At 44.6% G+C, this 22,701-nt stretch overlaps 2 protein-coding genes across 3 annotated transcripts in view; one reads left to right on the top strand and one right to left on the bottom strand.

Moving 5' to 3' along the window:
• Positions 1–19,502, bottom strand: part of FZD6 (frizzled class receptor 6) — a 34,405-nt gene extending 14,903 nt beyond the window's left edge. Inside the window, exons 1-2 of one of the 2 annotated variants that reach the window (XM_065628329.1) lie at positions 19,457–19,502; positions 18,516–18,907 (exon numbers count right to left, since the gene is read on the bottom strand). In XM_065628329.1, the coding sequence (XP_065484401.1) occupies positions 18,516–18,695 (180 nt within the window). In that variant the 5' untranslated portion in view covers positions 18,696–18,907; positions 19,457–19,502. Of the gene's footprint in view, positions 1–18,515; positions 18,908–19,356 lie in introns of both variants that reach the window. The other variant, XM_065628330.1, reaches the window with a different exon arrangement.
• Positions 1–22,701, top strand: part of KLF10 (KLF transcription factor 10) — a 194,012-nt gene that overhangs the window by 2,540 nt on the left and 168,771 nt on the right. The window lies entirely within an intron of this gene.

Below are 22,701 nucleotides of genomic sequence, written 5' to 3'. Positions count from 1 at the left end.
ACCGACTTGTAAGGATAGTGGGAGTTATTCTTCCCCCTATTCATAACTCTGCATTTACCAATCCTAGATCTCACCAACCATTTTATCGTCCAGTTGCATCTATCACCAGATCTTTCTGCAACTCTTTAGTTGACTTTATTTTCGCAGCAAATTCACTATCCATCTCTCTCTAGGCAATGTATGAATTAGCTGTGTATCAGAGGTTCCAGTACAGATGATGAGGGGGAACCACTCTAGTCATTTATTTGGTATATGACAAAACTAATGATTTGATACTCTTCATTGTGAAAAAAATACTTATTTATTCCTACTTTTCTTCTTGTTCCTTAGGTAGGTATTGGAAAAGAAAGTCCCTGTTGAGTTACCAGCATAGTTTCTTTAAAAAAATGTAGGTTATGACCATGTCAAAGCCATTTTCAAAATTGAAGTATAATATACCGGCTGAATCACCCCTTTCAAAAATGTATCGAATGCCTCAAAAAACTCCAATAGATTCTACAGAGAATGAGCTCCCTCAACCAAAAAACTCTATAAAATGTGAAACTTTGCCTCAAGCACATACAAATCGGATTTGTAAAGATACAGATTTATTTTCAGAAACTGCCTACTTTTACCATTTAAGAACAGCAAAAGAGGTAGTGAATTGTGCCTGGAACTCTGCTAACGATTAGGTATCTTTAACTGTGGGCTTCACTTCCAGCTAGCCAATTTGGAAATGTTTCATTATAGAAAATAATAGGTCTGTATTTCTTGACGGACCACAAAAGCGAAATCTTACCCAAGTATTTGCTCCTCCAGCTGCATGCCTGCAAAATGCACAAAGCTGAGATCACAAGCTCACTGACAGTGAGAATCAGTTGCTTCAAGGCTGCGTTACCTGGATCATGGGTGTCCCAACCACCAACCATTTTTTACCCAAGTGGTTAGCTGGGTAACCTGCACACATGTACGTGCTGATGCGCTGAGCATCCAAGTCTGGGATTAAACACAGAATGTAGTACCATGGTCCTTTCCTCTGCAGGAAGTTCAGGATCTGCAGGTGGCACAATCACACAAAACAGGCTCTTCCAGGAAACCAAGGCACTTGGCATTTCTAGCATTAGCAACCACTGCCCTGGCACATGAAGAATGGAGATGAAAACCTGCAGATTTGGTGACGGCAGTGCTAAAAACAGAGTGAAACCAGACTTCTTTAAAACTAAGAATGAAGCCTTACGAAGCCAATATAAGCCCTAAAATATCAATCCTCATCTTCCTGCCAATGGGAATCAAAACCCAGAAAATGCGAGGCAAACTAGAACACGCTAACAATCTACCGAAAAAAACCCCAACAAACTAAAAGCAACTGTACAGCAAAGCTGATATAGTCTGTAACAGCAACAGCAGTGCAGAACTGAGGACTATGGGACACAAACCCTGCACTGCGGTGCCAGTGCAGAGCACGAGAGGGACACGTGCCCTGTGCCAAAACCTCCCAGGGCAAAACAGTCTGAACTGAACCCCCTGAAGCAACCTTGTACCCACTGTGGGCCATTAATACAGTCAAACAATCAAAGGGAGTAGAAGATCACTAGCCAGTGAGAGGAATATTCTCTGCTCTGAACAAAATGCCAACAGCTTATTTAATAAATCCTAGATTCTTTATGAAGTATGTCTATGTTCTATTTTCTCTAGAGGCAAAGCCAAACTGCCTCAGAAATCCAGCTTTGTTGTGGTCCCACAAACACTAACACACCTGAGACGAGTGAAAACAAACGGTGCAGAGTACAGAATAAATGGCTAGGTGCAAACACACTCTTAAACGTGCTTTGCCAGCAAGTAAACTGCAACCTAGAACTGTACGTGAATCTCGTGCTCAGCATTCTCTGCTTTGAGCTCAGTGGGCTTACAGGTCCAAGACACAACAGACACAAGCTCAATATTCCTGGCAGACGGGGCAGGTGCTCTGTCCTACCTCATCTCAGATTCTACAGAAAAGCATCACCAGAGATAATCAGATGTCTCTAGGGTTGGCACATACAATAACTACTAAAACATGTCAAAACGAGTGAAAAAATACTTAAATAATATAGAAAAAGGTGGTCTTTGGTGCAATCAGCTATGGCAAACTCTGATTGTAAGTGACAGGAAATATCTTTAATTGCCGAGATACAGAGGATCAGAGCCTTTGTTCAGCCACTGAAGCCAGTTATTTAAGACAGTAACAATTTGCTCTCCTAACCATTGAGGTCTAGCTACCAAGTCAAAACATTTTGCTTAGTTAATCTAGTTAACACTGAGGTTAACTAAGTTAAACAATGAGACACACTGTCTCAAGGTTAAGCAATGGTACCTGTTTCATGGTTTGATATGAATCTTGTGACCTAAAGCAACAACATGACAACCTTGTCACTCTCGTAATTATGTATTTCAATCTTGGAAACAAAAAAGGGCTTAAATCTGAATTTCTACCATAATACTACACTGTGTGCCCAAGATTACTACCTATATTAAATACACACAGAATCACAGAAAGTTAGGGATTGGAAGGGACCTCAAAAGATCATCTAGTCCAATCCCCCTGCCAGGGCAGGAACACCTAGGTGAGGTTACACAGGAAGGTGTCCAGGTGGGTTTTGAATGTCTCCAGAGAAGACGACTCCACAACCTCCCTGGGCAGCCTGTTCCAGTGTTCCGTCACCCTCACTGAGAAGTTTCTTCTCAAATTTAAGTGGAACCTCCTGTGTTCCAGCTTGAACCCATTACCCCTCGTCTTACTGTTGGTTGTCACCGAGAATAGCCTGGCTCCATCCTCATGACGCCCACCCTTTATATATTTATAAACATTGATGAGGTCACCCCTCAGTCTCCTCTTCTTCAGGCTAAAGAGCCCCAGCTCCCTCAGCCTTTCCTCATAAGGGAGATGCTCCACTCCATCATCTTTGTTGCCCTGCGCTGGACTCTCTCCAGCAGTTCCCTGTCCTTCTTGAACTGATGGGCCCAGAACTGGACACAATATTCCAGATGAGGTCTCACCAGGGCAGAGTAGAGGGGAAGGGGAACCTCTCTCGACCTACTAACCACCCCCCTTCTAATACACCCCAGGATGCCATTGGCCTTCCTGGCCACAAGGGCACAGTGCTGGCTCATGGTCATCTTGCTGTCCACCAGGACCCCCAGGTCCCTTTCCCCTACACTGCTCTCTAATAGGTCATTCCCCAACCTATACTGGAACCTGGGGCTGTTCTTGCCCAGATGTAAGACTCTGCACTTTCTCTTGTTATATTTCATTAAATTTTTCCCTGCCCAACTCTCTAGCCTGTCCAGATCTTGCTGGATGGCAGCACAGCCTTCTGGTGTGTCAGCCACTCCTGCCAGCTTGGTGTCACCAGCAAACTTGCTGATAGTACGCTCAATTCCCTCATCCAAGTCGTTGATGAATATGTTGAATAATACTGGTCCCAGTACCGACCCTTGAGGGACTCCACTAGATACAGGCCTCCAACCAGACTCCGCCCCATTGACCACGACTTTCTGGCTTCTTTCCTTCAGCCAGTTTGCGGTCCACCTCACTACCCGACCGTCCAGTCCACGCTTCTTCAGTTCAGCCGTGAGGATGCTGTGGGAGATGGTGTCAAATGCTTTACTGAAGTCAAGGTAGACCACATCCACTGCTCTGCCATCATCAATTCACCTTGTTATGTCTTCATAAAAGGCTATGAGGTTGGTCAAGCATGACTTCCCCTTGGTGAAGCCATGCTGACTGCCCCTGATGATCCTCTTATCCTTGATATGTCTTAAGATGGCACCAAGGATAAGGTGTTCCATCACTTTCCCAGGGATGGAGGTGAAGCTGACCGGTCTATAGTTGCCCGGGTCCTCCTTCTTGCCCTTTTTGAAGACTGGAGTGACATTTGCTTTCCTCCAGTCCTCAGGCACCTCTCCTGTTTCCCAAGACTTGGCAAAGATGATGGAGAGCGGTCCAGCAATGACTTCAGCCAGCTCCCTCAGCACCCGCGGGTGCATCCCATCTGGACCCACGGATTTATGGATGTCCAGACTGCTTAATTGCTCTGTAACCCAGTCCTCATCAACTAAGGCAAACTCCTCCATTGCCCTGCCTTCCTCTGGGGCCTCAGGGGCACGGGGCTCCTCAGGACAGCCTCCGGCAGAGTAGACAGAGACAAAGAAGGCATTCAGTAACTCTGCCTTCTCTGTATCTTCTGTCACCAGGGCACCCATCCCATTCATCAGTGGGCCTACATTGCCTCTGGTGTTAGTTTTGTCTGCCATGTATTTGAAGAAGCTCTTTCTGTTGTCCTTGAGCCCTCTTGCCAGGTTTAACTCTAAGGAGGCCTTAGCTTTCCTAGTTGCCTCCCTACATCCTCTGACAACAGCCTTATATTCTTCCCAAGTGGCCAGCCCCTTCTTCCATGATTTGTAAACTCTCCTCTTCCACTTGAGTTTGCCCAGCAGTTCCCTGTTTAACCACGCAGGTCTCCTGGCACACATTGTTATTCATAAAACTATTTACCTGCTTTACAGGAAATAACACCTCACCTATAATGATTAATAATTAGAATCATAGAACATGTCAAGTAGGAAGGGACCCATATAAGGATCATCAAGTCCATCTCCCTTGCTTCTTGCAGGACACTTCAATTATTAATCACTGACTACCAATTAATCATTAATAACTTACAGTACCAGACAAACACAACTACTGTCCAATAAGTGTTGCTATAGAATTAACGTACAACCTCAAACCCCAAACACAATATATTTTACCTATACACTTTCAGGCATGATATTTAGCAAATACAGCCATTTTCAACTATAGTGAATATAAATAGTCTCAAAAGAATAGGCAGTAATTACTCTTTATACTCATAGAGCTATACTAACAATTAATCTTCACACTATCTTTAGCCACTTTCATAATGATAATCTGTTTCAATTAAAACCAGTGAAACAAGCATGGCACGGTACAGTTTATTTAACCCTACACTGTTGTTTCAACAGAGTTATTCTGGACTGGATAGGAACGAGATTAGCATCATACTCGGAGAGATTAATGCCTTCATACAATTCCCAGATGGGCTGGCAAGGGTGGTAATTTGCTGATGGACACAGTGAATCAGCTGCCAAGAACCTCCGAATTCTAATTCATGCACAATTAATTAAGTCACGATAAATAAATGTCCTAACACATGAAACTAAACGAAGGACAAAATTTTCAAGTTCAATTAGATTCAAAGCAAGGTTGAGAAAAGACTAGGTTCTTCCTATTGGAAGTGACATTGATGGATTTAGACCAAAGGCAAGTTAAAGGCATTTTTAAGTTGGTATGTAAGGATTTAGAAACTATTTTGCAGGCGGCAACGGCAGTTTAAGTGTCACCATCTTGTTGCTACATGCCTGCTAGAAGTTGCTAAGTGATAGCAGAGCAGTGAAACAGAAATGTGGGTGCAGCTCATGAACATTTGTGCAATGTCAACCATCCTTCAAACTACCAATGAAGATGGTATGAACTAATCTGGGGGCCCACGTACTCCTTGTCATTACATGAGCTGGGGGTAATAATCAACTATTGTTGCTAGTGGCAAGTATCCATCATAATCTATATTTTCTAAACTTGGTTAAAGTTACACAGGTAACTCCTCCACAAAAGTTTTTCAGGACCAAAATTCACTGATAGGAATAAAATATTTTAGGTATGAATACATATAAATATAATACACATCATTAGCATATCTTAATTTGACAGAAGTAAAAGAAAACCATCAAAAGCAGATGAATTTGACTTATTTTAATAAGCTGCTTTTAAAGAAAGCAGCATTACTTTCTGCAGATTTCACAATAGAATTATGGCAAACGCAGTCGTGTTTAATTTAAAAGCTTGTCAAACATTTTTTAAATGTAATCACTTTAATGTTTACAGAGATAAGAATGAAATCTTTTGTCAGAGTAGAAAGCAGGTTACCTCCATAGTTTAAGAGACAAAATAGTTTCAGTTTCCTACTCAAGAACAATCTGGAGTTCAAGGAGAAAAGAAAGAAAAAGGTAGTAAACAAGCAAGTGGACCAAACAATGCTGTTCTGCAATGAAAAGATGTTTGCAAAGATACGAGCTTTCATCTTTGCCCTTCAACTTAACAGCAAAGGCCAGGCACGCACTTGGACTTTCCAAGGGCTCTGAACAAAGCCTGGGGACAACTCAACTTGGAAGAGCTGATAAGCTGAACTGTTCCCAGCAGTCTGCTCCTCCCACAGCCCTACCGGTCCTGAAGCTGCAACCAGTCAGCACCCGAAGCATTGTGGTTTAGAAGGCAAAGTCAGATGGCAGGCGACCCCAAAAACCACTGTGCTGTAAACTCCAGTGGCACAGGGACTGACCAGCAGGCGTGTGTCAAGCAGTGCAGGCTCGGTGGGCCAGAACTTCGGCACCAGCCTCCAGCTGAACCACCCAGGAATCAGCACAGATCCCAGACTCTGCAACTGCTCAGTGAGCTGAATTGCTCATCAGCTACGTGTTCAATACATTTGCAACAAAATCACAAGTATATTTGCAAACTCTTCACCATTATTCACCCCTACACATACAATATACTTTGATATATATTTTATATATATATTCATGTCTGAACCCTCATACTAGCTGTTCAAACTTGATAGGAATATTAATCAGAAATCCAACATGGGAGAAGGTTTTCAAAGGTCAGCAGGGCTGCAAGGCACTCATGCACTCTAAAAAAAACCCGAATAAACACCCTCCTCCCCAATACAATCCAAAGAACTATTCCAACACCACAACTAGGCACTAAACTTGCCATTGCCAGTATACACAGACACATACACGGCAAGATAAAGCAGCCTATTCTGCTTTTTACTTCTGTGGGCTCCAAACTGGTTTGCATTCACTAGTAAATACTGAATTTATTTCTGTAGTAAAACAACTTAGTTCCATGTTTTCCCTTTAAGTATTTTTAAATGCAAAATAAAAATATTTTTTAACTATAGCAAAGGTTAGAAACAATATAAACATGAATATTACATCTCACTAAGAAGTTATTCTAAAGCAAACTAAAGTATACCAGTACTTTCCAAAATAGCTTATTAGCAAAATTCACTGCATTGTGTGGTTCTAACCTAAATTACAGTTTGACCTAAATTATAGATATTCCAGCCTCTGCAATTTACAGTCCCAAACAAACATGAGAGAATTTTCCCAAGCATTACAGAACTGAACTATTTATACAAAGTTTTAAATTATATATGTTTTTATCTCCATATATGCTATACAGAGCATAAAAGACAGACAAATACAAGTTAACCGAAGGCAAGTACTCTGCAGGCCCCCAAATATCTGAAGTCTAGACAGAGCTTCATTACATCTAGACTGCGGTAGCACAACAACCTCAAAATACTCTTAAATTCTTCATGTATTTGCCATGTATTATAGCAGTAAAAGGATTTATTACTGAACATTTTGCACAGAATATAACTCAGAAGATTACCAGTAATCCTGTTGACAAACTGCCTGTTAACTATAAAAGAGCTCCTCATTTGAAGAGAATGCCAGCAGAAGATGTTACTGCTCTAGTTCCAGAAGAGTCAGATTCATGTTTCTCCCCGTCTTTATGTGTGTGGAGGTGCACTTCAGTGGAACAGCACCACACAAGTTACCACAGTAGTAACCCTCCACGATGCTTTCCTCCTTGCGTACTTCACGCATAAACTAAACTGGGAAGATCTCAGTCATGACAGGATTGATCTTCTCAAGCAATCTTCTGTCAGCCTTCTGCAACATCAAGTAAAGCAATCAAGAGCTAGATCCACAAAGGGGATTGGCTATGACAACAGAAACTGGTGATGCCAAACCTCCAGGCACTTCACCATGTCCTCATAGCAGTTTCCCTATCTGATGTCCTCACAGAGAGGCATCTGAGAACATCCACAGAATTCAGGAAGCAGAGATAACCTCAGGGCCAGAAGAAAATGCTCAAGAGGAGCAGGATTCAAATAGCACGTATCTCCCAAACTTGCCTAATGCTAAGATCCGGGGCAGCATTTATACAACAGATTGCTTCTCATAATGCTCAAGAATCCATGTTCTGACACCTCCTTTGCCAGTCTATAAAATAAAAATGTAAGCAGTCTTGAGAAGTCGGGGCAGGGCGGGGCGGGGGGGAAGGGGGAGAAGCTTAATTCAATAGCTCAGTGACTGGTTTGCTCATAGGAGAGAAACTGGGGCTCTTGTTCCACTGAGTATTTAAGTATCTTAAATAATGTGGTACAGGATCAACAGAAGAAAACAACAGACATTTCCGTGCCAGAAAGCCATAAAACCTGCAACCAGAGATCTACCTGTTGCTGCCAACTCAGCTGGGAACGGACAGTCAGTCCTCTTCCCCACACGTTACTTAACTCCCCTTTTCTAAACCCCAGCCATGCCAATGCTAGGACAACACCAGAGCACCGGATGCCCTTTACCATCAGAGTCACTGAGATGGCAAGAAAGCCAGTCCTGTGGATGTGAAGGCAGCCGAACCAGCTCTGCACAGCCCAGCACCGGCCCAGCCAGGTGCCATTTCTACATGGCTGCTGGTCCTGCTCTGAGTCCACCCAAGAACAGTTATATGGCACAAAACCTTCAGCTCAAAGCTGACCCCATCAGACCTGAGGAACCTCTGCAAGGAGCCACACTGTTGCCTGCATCAGCTTTTCCACTCTTCACAGACCTGGGCTAGTCATGCTATTGGTTAGATGGGGACAGAGATATTGTACATAAGCTGGAAAATCTCCTGATTTATGAAGTTAATTCCCATGCTAACGCGGAATAACAAACTGCCACCCTCAGCCTCCCAAATCCAACAAAATGAAAAGCGACTGTATACATTGATTTCTTGCCCATATATTATAAAAATGAGACATAGCTTGTCTCATGGCCAGCCAAGCAGTGTCAATGTCTCAAGGTACGACCAGCTGGACCTACTGAAATCAGAAGACAGAGGCAAGAACTGCAGATGGCAAGGCAGATAACTGCAGCTTCATGCAGTTCTTCACTTCAACTCCATCATCTGACTCGTACATGCCCGACTGATGTCTCTTACATCAAAACAAAGTGAACGAATTAGTTAAAAGTTTACAGAAATGAGTAATTTTAGCAATTTTAATGTAGTACAGTATCAAATGCTTCCCTGAACTTCAAATAGACTGGCTTAGTACCTAGAAAATCTGCACAAGTCGCTTCTGTCATGCACAAGGGTTGACAAGGAGGACGGGATCTTCTGAATGAATTCTCAGTAATAGAGGAGGACAGATCAACATGAGTCAGACACAGCACTTGAAATAAATGACCCGAGAGTCTGAGCCACAAACCAGCGAGAGTTCAAAAGAACAATGGAAAACTGGATGGCAGCCTCAGTTTGTTTGTGTTTAGGAAGCTTTCACCGTGCGGCCAACTTTCTGTATACTTAGTACCCACCATCTGCTGTAAATTTTGATGCAGAGCAATTTTCTGTAAAATCACTGCTTCTGGGAAGATGAGTGTGCACGCAAAATAGAAGAAACAGGCCTTCCACTTTAAATTCACTTCTATAGCTGTCATCTTCACTATAGCTTGAAAACATAAAAATATAATTATTAATATTCACCATCATTATTATTCAGAGTAGATAATTACTCTAACAGGAAAAACGGTACTTAAGATTTTTTAAAAATATATACATAAAATCTATTTTTGAAAAAAATGTGATACTTCATTCTTAAGTATTTGTGGGAAATAGTTCTTCCACAAAGGTATATCTCTTCTGTGGCATTTTTGTTCAGTTATTTATTTTTATGAAGATAAAATGTCTAGAACCTAAGTAGTTAGAGATTTTTGCAGTTATAGATACATGTACCTTAAGAAAATTACTTTCATTTATTAACATTTATTTACTCTTAATTGTTATTTATTCTGAGACACAGGTCAACCTGGGAGGCAAGAAAGCAAGACAGACAATGTGCTTTTAATTTAAAAAAAAAAAAAATCCAAGTTTTACAGGATCGATGAGGTAGCTGTTAAGGAAAGATGCTAATTCCTTTACACCGCTACTTTATGATCACCTCCTACTTCCTCTAAATGCAAGGTATCTAAATATAAGAAAGCGCTCTCATGACAAAGGTAATTATTACAGAGGCCTCTTTCTGTGTGCACTGCCTCATGCAGTCTGTCCTCCATCCCACCCAAATCCTTGACACTGTAAACACCCTGCTGCCTCCTGCTACTGAGGTCAAAGAGCCAAAGGAGAGACAGTTTCCCAACAGTTAATTACTTGCTGCAGCACAGAAGTAACTTACCACCACTCTACAGGACAATCTGGTATGAGCTTTCACCCACCCCTCACAGGAGCCCATCTAAACAAACAGGCACATCCCCAGCACCTCCACCACACTACAGGAATCCACACCCATGAGAAGATGGGGGCTGAAGGGAGCTCACAAGCCACACTATTGTACTGTAACCTCAGAGGCAGTCAAGGGCTCACATTTGCTTTTCTTCTCTTTCACAGATGCCTCTGATAAAGAGGAAGATGCACTCACCTCTGTATAAGAGGCACATGCAATGGCACCTCTTCTCCCCTGGTATCTCATTCCCAGACTGCTGCATGCAAAATGCAGCACCTGCTCTGGAGGTCACCCCAAGGCAATGCTGCAGCACCTTGCAGCTGAGGTGGCACTGGGGAAGGCAGACAGAAACAACGCCCTGCAGGTAGTCACTGACAGGCCCACCAAAGATATGGAAAAGGATCAGAGCAGCTCTTGGCCCACCCTGCTGCCCAACTGGTTAAGGATCAGGAGGCTTTAGACACATGACGGGGTGTCAATTTCTGCAGGAGACCTTCCATTTGCCTCCAGAACTGCCAAACTATTGCGTATAGCAGCAACTGGTCAGGTAGATGCATGAAGGCCTATAAGAAGTCAGCACAATCCATAGATAACATCCTGCAGCCAAGTTGTCATCCTGATCATCACATCGGTCTTGCAAGTAGAAAACTAAACTTGCATTCCACCTCCATCTGCATGCAATAAGGGCTTGGGCTCCGTACAACCTTATGACCATGCAGCACTGGCAACAAACAGCATCTCTCACAGTGGCAGGAAGGCACCTAACCACCACAAAGCCCTCTTCAGAAAGAAGGCATCAGAATCCTCTTCCATTCTTAGGCTAGATTTATAGAAGATATAAGCATCACGAGCCTTGCAAAGATGTCCACAAACGTACCTTGGTGATCCACTAAGGCCCACAAGACAACCAAGCTGCTGCTGCCAGGGCTACCATGGGCCAATGTGCTGGATTTGAGTGTTAATAAGATGCTCGATCCCATAGTTTGACAACTCATGGACAGCAGAGGGAAAACAGGGTGGGTCACCTGTGCACCACAGTATACAATTTTGTCCATTTGTCCGCTATTCAAAGTAAGATAATGTGAAGAAAAACCTTTGAAATTGTGGTCACATCACCCTTAGCAGACTTCTCCTCCCTAATTTGATTAGCTACTGACCAGGTAAAGTTCACGAGGTTCCACAGGGCAACAGCCACTTCCTTAAAAACATGGGGACAATCTTGGAATTGAGTGTGATGATGGTGAAGCGTAAGGACAAATACCAGCTTCAAATATACCTTTCTATATCTGAAAGCTCTGTACCCACTGCTGCCTTTCCCCAGCTCCCAAGGCTGATGTGTTCCCACCAGCCTGGGCTCAGCTCCCAAGCCCTAACCACCTCCCATCAATGAAGGCAAAACAGTTCCAAACTCAGTAGCTCTGTCCATGTTTTCTTTTTCTATATAAACAGCGTTATGGAAGCTTGCATGACTGCATTCATTCACAGGTGTCCTCCTGGAACAGGCTACAGCCACAGGACTAACAACGTCAACTAGTGATCCACTCCTGTAACACCAAATTACTTGCTAGTGTAGACATAGTCTCTGGACCCAGATAAAGATGAGGCTCTAGGAATCACACCGTCAGCACCATCTCAATGAACCCCAGTTAATATAAGGAAAATTCTCCCTCTTCATCAAGCATGCATTCCTTTGGTCCTCCATGCGTTCTAAGCAGCATCCCTTTAGAACAAGAAGCAAGACAGTACTAGTCACATTATCAAGTGGACAAGGAATGCTGTTCAGACACAGCAGCATTAGATTTTGCAGATGACTGACATGCTTAAAGGCAGCATAATAGGATTACACACGTTCGTCTGTTTTCAGACAATCTGCACAAGCTATTCAACCCTTGAGGACGAGCCTCAGTAGTACAGGTAACAGACATGTTTTTAGTAGCTGTAGTTTAATGTACTCAGCAAAGATGGTTTACAAATATGTTGCTGTAAGAATCACTGCAAGAACTAGCGATGACTTATGTTTCTTTGGAACACCTGAGAGCAAGAGTGCAAAAATGAAAACACACTTCCCAAATTTGTATGGCAGTTTACAAAATGACACAAATGTGTATAATTCATACTGTTTTGACCCCTTAGCCAAAGCTTTCTACATGGTGATGCTTAAAACAGAATTATTCACGTCCAACTATTCTGTGTTTCTGGAGACTTCTACAGCACAGAGTCAGTTGTCCTGCTTCGTATTTCCCTTGATCCACATGAAGTGTCTATAAAAAAAATACTTTGGCATTTGCCAACTTGCAGCAATTTAGCTGTTTCACCAAAAACATTTGTGACCACCACTTTGTTATGATAAGCTAGAAAAGTTATCTCAGTTTGTCCTAAGTAATACATGATGCACAGCACGCTACATTTACTTCACAGAATCACAGAATCACAGAATCACAGAATGTTAGGGATTGGAAGGGACCTCAAAAGATCATCTAGTCCAATCCCCCTGCCAGAGCAGGAACACCTAGGTGAGGTTACACAGGAAGGCGTCCAGGCGGGTTTTGAATGTCTCCAGAGAAGGAGAATCCACAACCCCCCTGGGCAGCCTGTTCCAGTGTTCTGTCACCCTCACCGAGAAGAGCTTTCTTCTCACATTTAAGTGGAACCTCTTGTGTTCCAGCTTGAACCCATTACCCCTTGTCTTACTGTTGGTTGTCACCGAGAAGAGCCTGGCTCCATCCTCGTGACTTCTCACACAAACTTTCCCTACCCATTAGTACCAGTGGTGTATGGTAAACACCAAAAACGTTACAAGCAAAACATGAATTAACAAGCCCCTGTGCTTGTTCCATTGGGCCAATGTCCACACCTCTGCACCCTTTCTCTAACTTATGTTCCGAGGCAGCATCAGGGATTTAAGCTTCAAGTTTTAAGTACTAGAGGTTCACGTATTACACCAAGCACTGCTCATACGGAGTAAGAGGGAGAAGCAAGATGCCTGTCTGTAGAGGTCTTAGTAAATTCACATCTGTGCTATTTTGCAGAACATCCCAGTAACAAACTTCTACACAAAACATCACTTATTTCCCCAAAACTCCCAACCTACAGAAGGTGGACAGCTTCCTCCTCCCTGTGTGTACACACAAACATAGGTACTGATTTGGGCTTGTCAGACACCAGGCTTCCAGTTTTTGGAAATATCTTCATATCGAATTAATTGTAAATTTATATTTAGTGGAAGCTAACTAAGTGATTACATTAAATATTTTAACTCACCTTCAAAAGCTTAATACTGAAGTTCTGTACTTCTTAATTCACTTCAAACTGGTTTTCTTAGTTTAAACTGACCCTAGTTCTCAAACAACTTCTCCCACTGCTGCAGCCAGTGGCACTGAACTCTCCATAGACACGCATACATACTCTGGCACACAGTCATGAACTCAGAGGTAAATGGAAAACTCACTACTGAGTCATTTTTCCAGTCTCTCTGAGGTACTTTATTGTTCTCTGTGGGACATTTTCCAGCGCTTTGTATAGTCTGCTTTAAAAACTCACTGGCAAGCCTTTTGCCTTTGTACTTTTACAGACCCATAGATCTTACCCAGGTCAGGAAGTCTTAAGGGCTTGTCTGTGGCGGACACATTCCAGAACTGCAGCAGAACTGATTAAGAGATATGAACAAAAAGTTACGACACCGTAATATTATCTGCCTTGCTGGAATAACGCCTATGTTGACAACTTACTCCAGGGTAGTTAAAGTAGAAGTTGTTATAATTTGGAATCAGAAGTGACTTGGTTTTGTGGATGACCACGAGGGGGAGTTACACCAATTTAAGAACAGCTGTAATAATCCAGCTATTCTGCTGTGTCCCTCCATTTTCCTCACTAGACAAACCCTACCCTTCAGCCTTCCAGTCTGAGCTAGTAGTAACATGAGCAGTGGTACTGTTAAACTGCTTTCAGATGCACACAGGGTAAGCATCTGCAAATAATTAGATTCCACTGTCAGGCAGCTGTTTAGCTGACACACAAAACTTCACACCACAAAGCCATGTGGTTTTACTTTCATAAGATCACCACTTGTTGTATAAACACAACTAATCCAAATATAAAGTAAAACTCAAGCAGCCTAAACTCAGTTGAAAGCTCAGAATTATATAAATAAATAAAATAGGCAGGGATGGAGGGAGCAACTGGAAATTATGAATTTTCTATTGCAGAAAATAAGAACCCAGAGGGACTATCATCACTAGCCAGAACATCCACAACAGAGGCCATAAGATTGAGTTAGTCTTTTTTCCTCTTCTAATCAGTTCAGTGATCTGGTTTATAACACATAATTATGAAGAGTTGATACATGAGGCAGAAATTAAGAACATAGATCAGCTGATTTCCTGGAGAACCACCACCATCCAAGACAGTGGCTCCACATCATCCTCTCCTGGAGGATTACTGTGAAAACACCATCCCAGAAATGGCAATTTAACACCTTTCCAGAAAGAAGAGAAACTGTACAGAAGCCTTTGTGCTCCAGCAGACAGAAAGCACAGCTCTTCTGCCTACACGAGACTCCTCACAGCAGAAGACACCAGTCGAGCCTTGAGAATGGGATATAGAGAGTTACCACAGTTTCAGACAATGAACTTCACCTTCAGGCGAGACTTGTCCCTTTGACAAATCTTCATTCTTTCTGGGAGTAAACACTCCAAGTAGGTAATGTGAAGAAGTTTCCAGAGGGGATAGGAGCAGAAAACAAGACTAACATCAAGATCCCTTCCGCACAAAATACTTGGATTTCTTCAAGTCTCCACCATGTGCCCCGAGACTGCATGATTTAGCAGCCTGCTCCAAGTCAGTTAAGATAAAGTGAGGAAAATATCACAAGCCTCAATCTCAAAACCCAGTGTTTACATCCTAAGACCATGCGCAGTCTTGAGAACAGGTTGTGGGGAGGGAAAAGAGCAAGATGGAATTAAAAACCAAAGCCTTTAAGCATTCCTGCTGCAGATCAAAAGAAAAAAGTTTTAACCAACATGCTATTAAAATTCTTTCTTTGGTATGAACAAAGTTTGGACTACCAATTACAGAAAAATTCAAGCTTAACACAGAGGTCTCCTCCACCTCCCAACCCACTGCCTCTTTATGGCTGCAAAGTGAAATTAAACAATATTCCAGAAGTCACAAGCTCTTCCTCCCCTGCTGCAACACCAAGTCCCCTGAAAAGCAGAACCCTTTGACAATCCTGGGAAGGTTCCCTCTTGCAGTCAACCATGGACAAACTCTACTGGTGCCACTACTGAAAACCATGTAGAATCATATCAAAATGTGTACATGACATTGGTATGCACTGGCCTCCCGCAGAAAAAAGGCCCAGCAATGAACAATCAAACTTACCATATTAACTCAAATCTAACCACTAGCAACAGATTCAACACAAGCTGCATACAGAATAGGAGGAAGCTTCCTTGCCCTTTTACCAGTAAAGCAGCTGTCTGAAAAATTCAGCTTGACCAAGGAGTCAATCAGCACTGCTGAATCACAAATAAAGGCAGGCAGATCAGCACACATACACACCAGGTAATTTAGAAATGTCTGCACAACACTAGAGTAGTGTCAGGGAAGGGATTGCCTAAGCTTACTGAATTATTTGGTATATTGCTTCTTATAGAACTTGGTTAGAAACTGCTTATATAGAATTCGCTTGGCATAAGTAAGTTTGCTTAGCATCATTTCTGCAAGGTGTGAACTTTCAACTTTCTGCTTCACTAAGTAAAAAAGGCTACAGAGTCTTCAAGCTGGAAGACAAGGTGAGCAGCATCCTTGGAGATAAGTAGAGGAACAGAACAGCACCTAACATAAGAACGTTTTGGCCAAGAACTTATTTTCTTCAACTGTGGGTGCAAAACAGCAACTGAAGGTCAGAACTTTAATTGACAGCCTACCTGACAAAAATGAAGAGATCCAATGATGAATAGGGAGACCCCAGACACTAATTTTGCAGTTGGCCTGGAGTGACACACAGAGGGTAGAGCCTTGGATTGTGGGGGTATAACTGTCCAAGTTTATTTCTGCTGAGGGTCCCTCTTCAGGAGGTACCCAGCTCGAGCTGCTCTACACTGAACCTTGTGAATAAGTTATTTATTTCAGAATAATTTCCATAATCCATGCCTGAGTTTCTTCTGTGGGACACCTAGGCAAAAGAAACTTCCTTAACAGTAGTGAGGTACAGAATCATAGAACCATAGAATATTTTGGGTTGGAAGGGACCTATAAGGCTCATCTAGTCCAACCCCCCGCCATGAGCAGGGACATCGTCAACTAGATCAGGTTGCTCAGAGCCCCATCCAACCTGGCCTTGAATGTCTCCAGGGATGGGGCATCTACCACCTCTCTGGGCAACCTGTTGCAGTACTTTAACACCCTGATTGTAAAAAAATGTCTTCCTCATGTCTAACCTGAATGTTCTCTCTTCCAGTTTAAAACCATTACCAAATTAGAGGCCAGACAGTGGCAATGACAGGACACTAGGAAGCAAATGAAACAAGGTAGGGAAATCAAACCCTAATAGACACTGTTGTTCCACATAACCACCCAGCCAGTTGGCTGAGTAGTGACCAACCACTATGGTAGGTGGTTATAATGGAGACAGGATGGAAAAAGAAAACAAACAACAAAACTTCTCACTACCGCACAGTTTTTAAGAATTAGCTATATGAGAACAGGTAAGCCATGAATCCTTTCCACAAGGAACTCCCTCCACACAGAAGGCATGCACTGGGCACAAGTTACTGCCAGTTCAGCAAAGTCAGTCAAAGCATACTAATAAAAATGGCTCTGTGGTCTCTCTGCTCTAGCAGCAGCATGACTGGCAGGCATGAATACTGACAAAAGCTGGCTCAACAGCTATAGCTAAGACACACCAAGCAAGAATCAGCAGCATACCTGATGAGATAAAGTGGCAGATGCCGTAGAAAGCATTCCTGGAGAAGGCACTGCACAGAGTTCACAACTGAAGCCTGTAGCCTGCCTTCCACTTTAAAAGCCCACAATTTATTGGAGATCTGCAGCTGAATTCAGTTGCTTGCATATGCATGTCTTAACGTTTGATACCAGAATTTCCCATACATCTTCACTGGGCTGGCAAAAACAATGTGAGACCAAAGCCTGTGCCCTTCCAGGCTGACAGCCAGAGGCCAAACAGGGAATCCTGGCTATCCCAAGCAACACTAAAAGAGTGTTTTGGCACCTGAGCCAAGCTCCTCCTCCAAACTCCGTAAAGAATATGCAAATAAGATTTCAGTAATAGTAGCCACCTCCAATAGCACCTATAATTTTTTTTTTTAAACCAGAAGCTTCTTAATTTTCAACTTACTTCCGTTTCGTTCTCTGCACAGCATAAGACGGTAAGCTTTTCAAGACCTGTGTTAAGATGTTCCCCCTCCTCTTACCACTGAAAAGCCATTATTAAAACAGGTTTAAAACTTGTTTTACAAGCCTCTCACCCAGAGAGGCTCTAGCCCGTTCTAGCTATTGCTGCCGGCAAAGCCTTTCCACAAGGTGGCATATTCTCAAGGGAGCCATGTTGCAGTCAGTTCAGGTAAGAAAAGTGTTTGTTTTCAGTTAAACAAAAAAAAAGAAAAGAGAAAGTTTCAGCATCCTGTCAGAAGACAACAGAATGCAAAAGCCACAACAGAGGGCTAAGAATAAGTTTAGATACCTCTCCTTAGCAAATATAAGCTAAGAGAGAAACAAAGAACAACTTCTAAACATTATTTTGCAGGGTGGCCAGGATAGGATAAGCAATGTCCTTTGAGAGCTTCAAGAATTGCTCTGTGTATCAGTGAGGTGCCTGGGATTTACATCATCAGCTCTGCCAAAGAGCTCTAAATAGCCACATCGCTGTGCTACACCCATTCCTCTTCCACTCTATTACATGATCCAAGGTGGGGAGGGAGGGCGTCTACAGCTCCCTTACACAGTGCTTATACAGCCAAGAAGCTCTAGTGCACTCCAAAAAGATTTAAAGAAACCTCTAGTCACTAAATGCTACCTTCCTTGACATTCAGTGCAACAGATACCACAAACCATTTCTCAATGACAAAAAAATGTTGTTTCACAGTGTTTGTATTTACATACTATAGTAAGGGTGGAAGAACTTACCTCCATTTGGAGAGCAGCTGTGTCCTGATCATAGTGCCCCATGATGTTTGGGAAAAAAGTCATATTGTAAGGCATTCCTGAGCATCTGGAAATAGTAATTGGTTCACATGTGAATAAACTGTGCCCTCGCACCAGAGCCAGAAGTAAACTGCAAGTCGCAGAGAACACAAGTACTCCCATTTTGTCACGATCTCCAACTTCAGCACATAGCTCTCTGTTCAGTAGTTAGACAGACCGGCTTTGCACAAGGACAAAAACACACATCTTCTGCTGGTTCCAGCGCAAGGCAAGGACGCAGGCTGTAGGGCAGCCGATCAGAATCCTCACCGCTGCTTCAGGTAGTTCCCCATTTGGGCTGACTGCGATTTTACTAAATCCCGTCTTCCTCGAGCCTGTACGCGGCAGAAGGGCAGAGTAATTAACAGCAGAAACAACCCGGCCGCGACCACCCGTCCGAAGGCCGAACTCGGTCTCCTCACAGGCTGCAGGCGCCGGGCAGCTCCCGCCGGGTCCGCACCGCGCCCCGCCCCGTCCCCGCTGCCCCCGCACACCGCGCAGCCCGCGCTCCCGCTGCGCCCCGTCCGCAGACCGCGGCCTCGCCCACGGGGGCCGGTGTGTTTGGCCTCGGCTCCCGCCCGGGCCCCGCAGCCACCGCTGCTCCCCCCGCCCCGCTGTCGGCGCTCGGTTCCCAGCCCCGCCCTGGGAAGCGGCGCCCGCGGGGCCGGGCGGGGAGCGGCCCGAGAAGTCGGCCCAGGAGCCGGGACTCGCCGGGCGCGGCCTCGGCGCCGCATCCCCGCCACGCCCGGGCCACGCCCGGGCCGCGCCCCCGCCGCCCCCTCACCGGGACCCGCCTCCCGACGGACGCTTCCCCCTCGGCGGCCGCCCCGGGGCACCGCGCGCCGCTCCGAGGAGGAGCCGCCGCTCGGCGGGCCGGGACCCACCGCGCCATCCCCCGCTGCCCGCCCCGCCGCGATGGCCGCCCCGCCGCGGACAGGATGTGGCGTGCGGGGGGCAGGCGGTCGCGCGATACTTGGCGGGGGGGGGCGGGGCGGCCCGCACCTTCCCGCCCCGCCCCTCCGTGCGGGCCGGGGGCTCGTCCCGGGGGCTCCTCCCACTGGGAGCCGCCAGCGGCCCGGCCGCCGTCGGTGCAGCCCGCGGTCCCGCGGCGCGCAGGCCCGTCCGTGCCCCAGCGCCCCTCAGGTGCAAGTTCAGCCTCGGCTGAGAAAGTCCCCGAGGCTGAGCGCACAGATAGAAACGGCGTCAAAAATCTTTCTAGACAGTACCTGGTATTTAGGTTTTCATAAATATGCTCAGTATTAACTCTGCAATGCACTACTGAAGTATGAAGATGATGCACAGCCTCCGAGGCGTCGGGAATGGCCACGTTCTGCCCGTGGAGGCGGCCGTGAGGTTGGTTCCCACACACACCCCCGGGCGGTGCGTGGGGTCTGCGGGCCCTCGCTGCCACCGTCCCGCAAATGCCCCCGTCCCCGTGAGGTGAGGGCTGCGGGTGCTCGTTAAATGGGGCTGATGCTGAGGAAGACATTGATGCTAGAAGTCGATGTGGAGCAATTGAATTTAATGAAGGAAAGGGAAGTGATTTCAGGCATTTGCAAAGAAAAGAGATGATGAGGTGAGAATAAAGGGAGATGAAGGAGACCCACTGGGCTCTGGTGCTCAGGCGACAGCTGTCCTCCAGAGAGCCAGCTCAAGGGCGTGTGAACTGTCTTCTCTGCACCCACCTCTGCTGCTGGCTGACACCACACACATCAGACAAATACATGTCTGGTAGCACTTGGCTAAGTTCACAAGCACAGGCCTGGGCTAATGAGACTCAACTGTAGAAATGCTGAAGGTTATGAGGCAGAGATGACCAAATTTCTCTGCGTGGAGCCACCTGAGGTCTCATCAGGCCGCTCTTCAGCCATGCAACTCGTGCTGTGCTTCGGGACTGGAACAGGAAACACCAGATGCTGAGACATGCAAACCAGGTTTAGAAATGGTTTGATGACGTTCAGGCTGCTCTGCCTTTCTGCTAGTGTGCCCCAAGGCAGTCTGTGCAGAGTTAGGCACATTTACCCAGACAAACGTCCATAGATGGTGCAGAGTGTGACGCTGCACATGGTTATTCAGAGAACCACAATCTCTTCATGCAGATCTTTTGTGTATCGTTCCCTGTGTCACCGCACAGAAACATGAAACCCCTCCAGATTCCCTTATGTGAAACCATTCTAGCACCTGTATGATTCATGAGGAGGATTATACCTACTTGCTGCAGATCCACATAGCTGTAATGGAATGGACTTTGCTGTACGAACAAGCAACTGAATGGAGAGGTGACCAGCATTTTCCCAGCAGATTTTACAGGTCACATTAACGAAATCTTCTTGTTTGCAGGTTGTGGAAGTGAATGTGCTCGAGTGTACAAAGACATCTACATTATCCTATGTTGTTGTTCCAGTTCTCATCTTCCAGCTGGCTCCTGTCTTAGTCTCTCTCAGTAGCTCCTTCCCATCCTAGAAATACGAAATTTTTCTTTTCATGAGCTCTGAGAGGCTGCATGCTGTACGGGTCTGGCAGTGAGAGCACCATGAGCGCACAAGAGAGTGTCTTCCCGCTCTGTATCTACAGAAGCCATTCTAGGGAAGTTCTTGCTCAGCCCTTAATAAAGCTGCTGAGTTGCTTTCCTCTCCAGGAACACATTCGGTTCCTCAGATATGCTGAAACCTTGCAGGGACAGGACATGGTCAGTGCAGATTCACATTTAAGCGGATTTCTACTGAATTCTGTTTCATGTTTCATTGACTAAGCCTATAGGCATTTTCATGGAAACGGCAGCAGAACTATCTAGGACCATCCATACCAAGTGAAAAGTCACTGCTTCACAGTATGTAGGGTTGACAAATTCTCACACAAGCTTCTGTTATAATTTTAATATGGGAAAACCATAATGTCTTACATGATTTTCATGGAAGCTTAATAAGAAATTTTGCTGAAAACAACGGGGCAAAAATCCAAGGTATAGAAATTTCAGCCAAACCACAGAAACTTGTCACAGTAACACACACCTGAAATTAGGGTATTGCAAGGACTTTAGCTGCCTCAGCTGTAAGCACTGCATACTGTATGAATATGGCATTATATAAGGTGATGGCTTAGTTCCTTCCATCAGAATGCCTTTTCATAAATAAATTAAATCTCTGAAAAACAGATATGGCTAAATAACACTGTTTTCCTTCCTTAAAGGTTCTCGTGTTTTTGTTGGATGATGGGAAAACACAAAGAAAAGGAAGGATGAGCCCTTTCTTCAATCACATTATTAATATACTTTCTTTGCTCCCAACCTAGTTGCTAAGCAAGTTATTCCAGAGGTTGGTTCTCAGAGCCATGATCTAAATATATTTGTTTCTGGTGCCATAAAGGTCTTGACTAACCAGAGTGAGGAATGTGAGTGCCCTCACTGGTATCTAGCAAAGCACCTTTAAGTATCATCAAGTATTTTAAGCATGTGGTCAAATATATTGCTGATTAGGCATGCAACTACTTTGCTCACCTGGTACTGGGGATATTGTTAACATTTCAGTTAATGTAATATTAATTTGCTGACCTTTCTCTGGCGCCTCTTCAAATTATTATAGTTTAGCAATTTTTGCTACAAAGACTTCAAGGGATTTAGAGCCTTATTCAAATCCTAGGTCATCTTCAGATGCCTTTCAACAAACGTACAGAAGAGGTTTCAGCAGTGGCCAACGGCAGCTCCTTTCCAAGCTCTGCTGGCTCCTTCCACCCTTGTGATGGATGTGGTGGAACAGACCATGTGCTGTCCCCACCAGACCCACGCTCCATTCACCTAGCTTAAACCTGTTCTTGGCAGAAATGGTGACGGCTTGCTTGGGCTATGAACTGAAGCACCCTTTTCTTCTTCAAATTTTTGTGGGGACATCCCTCCAGGAAAGGCAAACAGCAACATGACCATGTTTACCTGCTCTGTGAGCACGTTAGTGCCCCACGTGCTCATGCCCTAGGGAGGAAAGATCTAAAAGAGTCGGCAGTTGTTGGGAAGAAGCCTGTCTGTGCGACACAAGGGGGACGTGTGTGTGTGTGGCTTTAGTGCTGGCAGTCTGCACACAAGCAGCTCTATGCTGGCTCGAGCTTTCTCCTGTTGGCACATCTAAAAGCTTCATAA

Source organism: Caloenas nicobarica, chromosome 2 (assembly GCF_036013445.1).
Source record: "Caloenas nicobarica isolate bCalNic1 chromosome 2, bCalNic1.hap1, whole genome shotgun sequence".
Taxonomy (NCBI): domain Eukaryota; kingdom Metazoa; phylum Chordata; class Aves; order Columbiformes; family Columbidae; genus Caloenas; species Caloenas nicobarica.
Note: the sequence above shows the minus strand (reverse complement) of the source record. Positions and strands in the feature narration are given on the sequence as shown.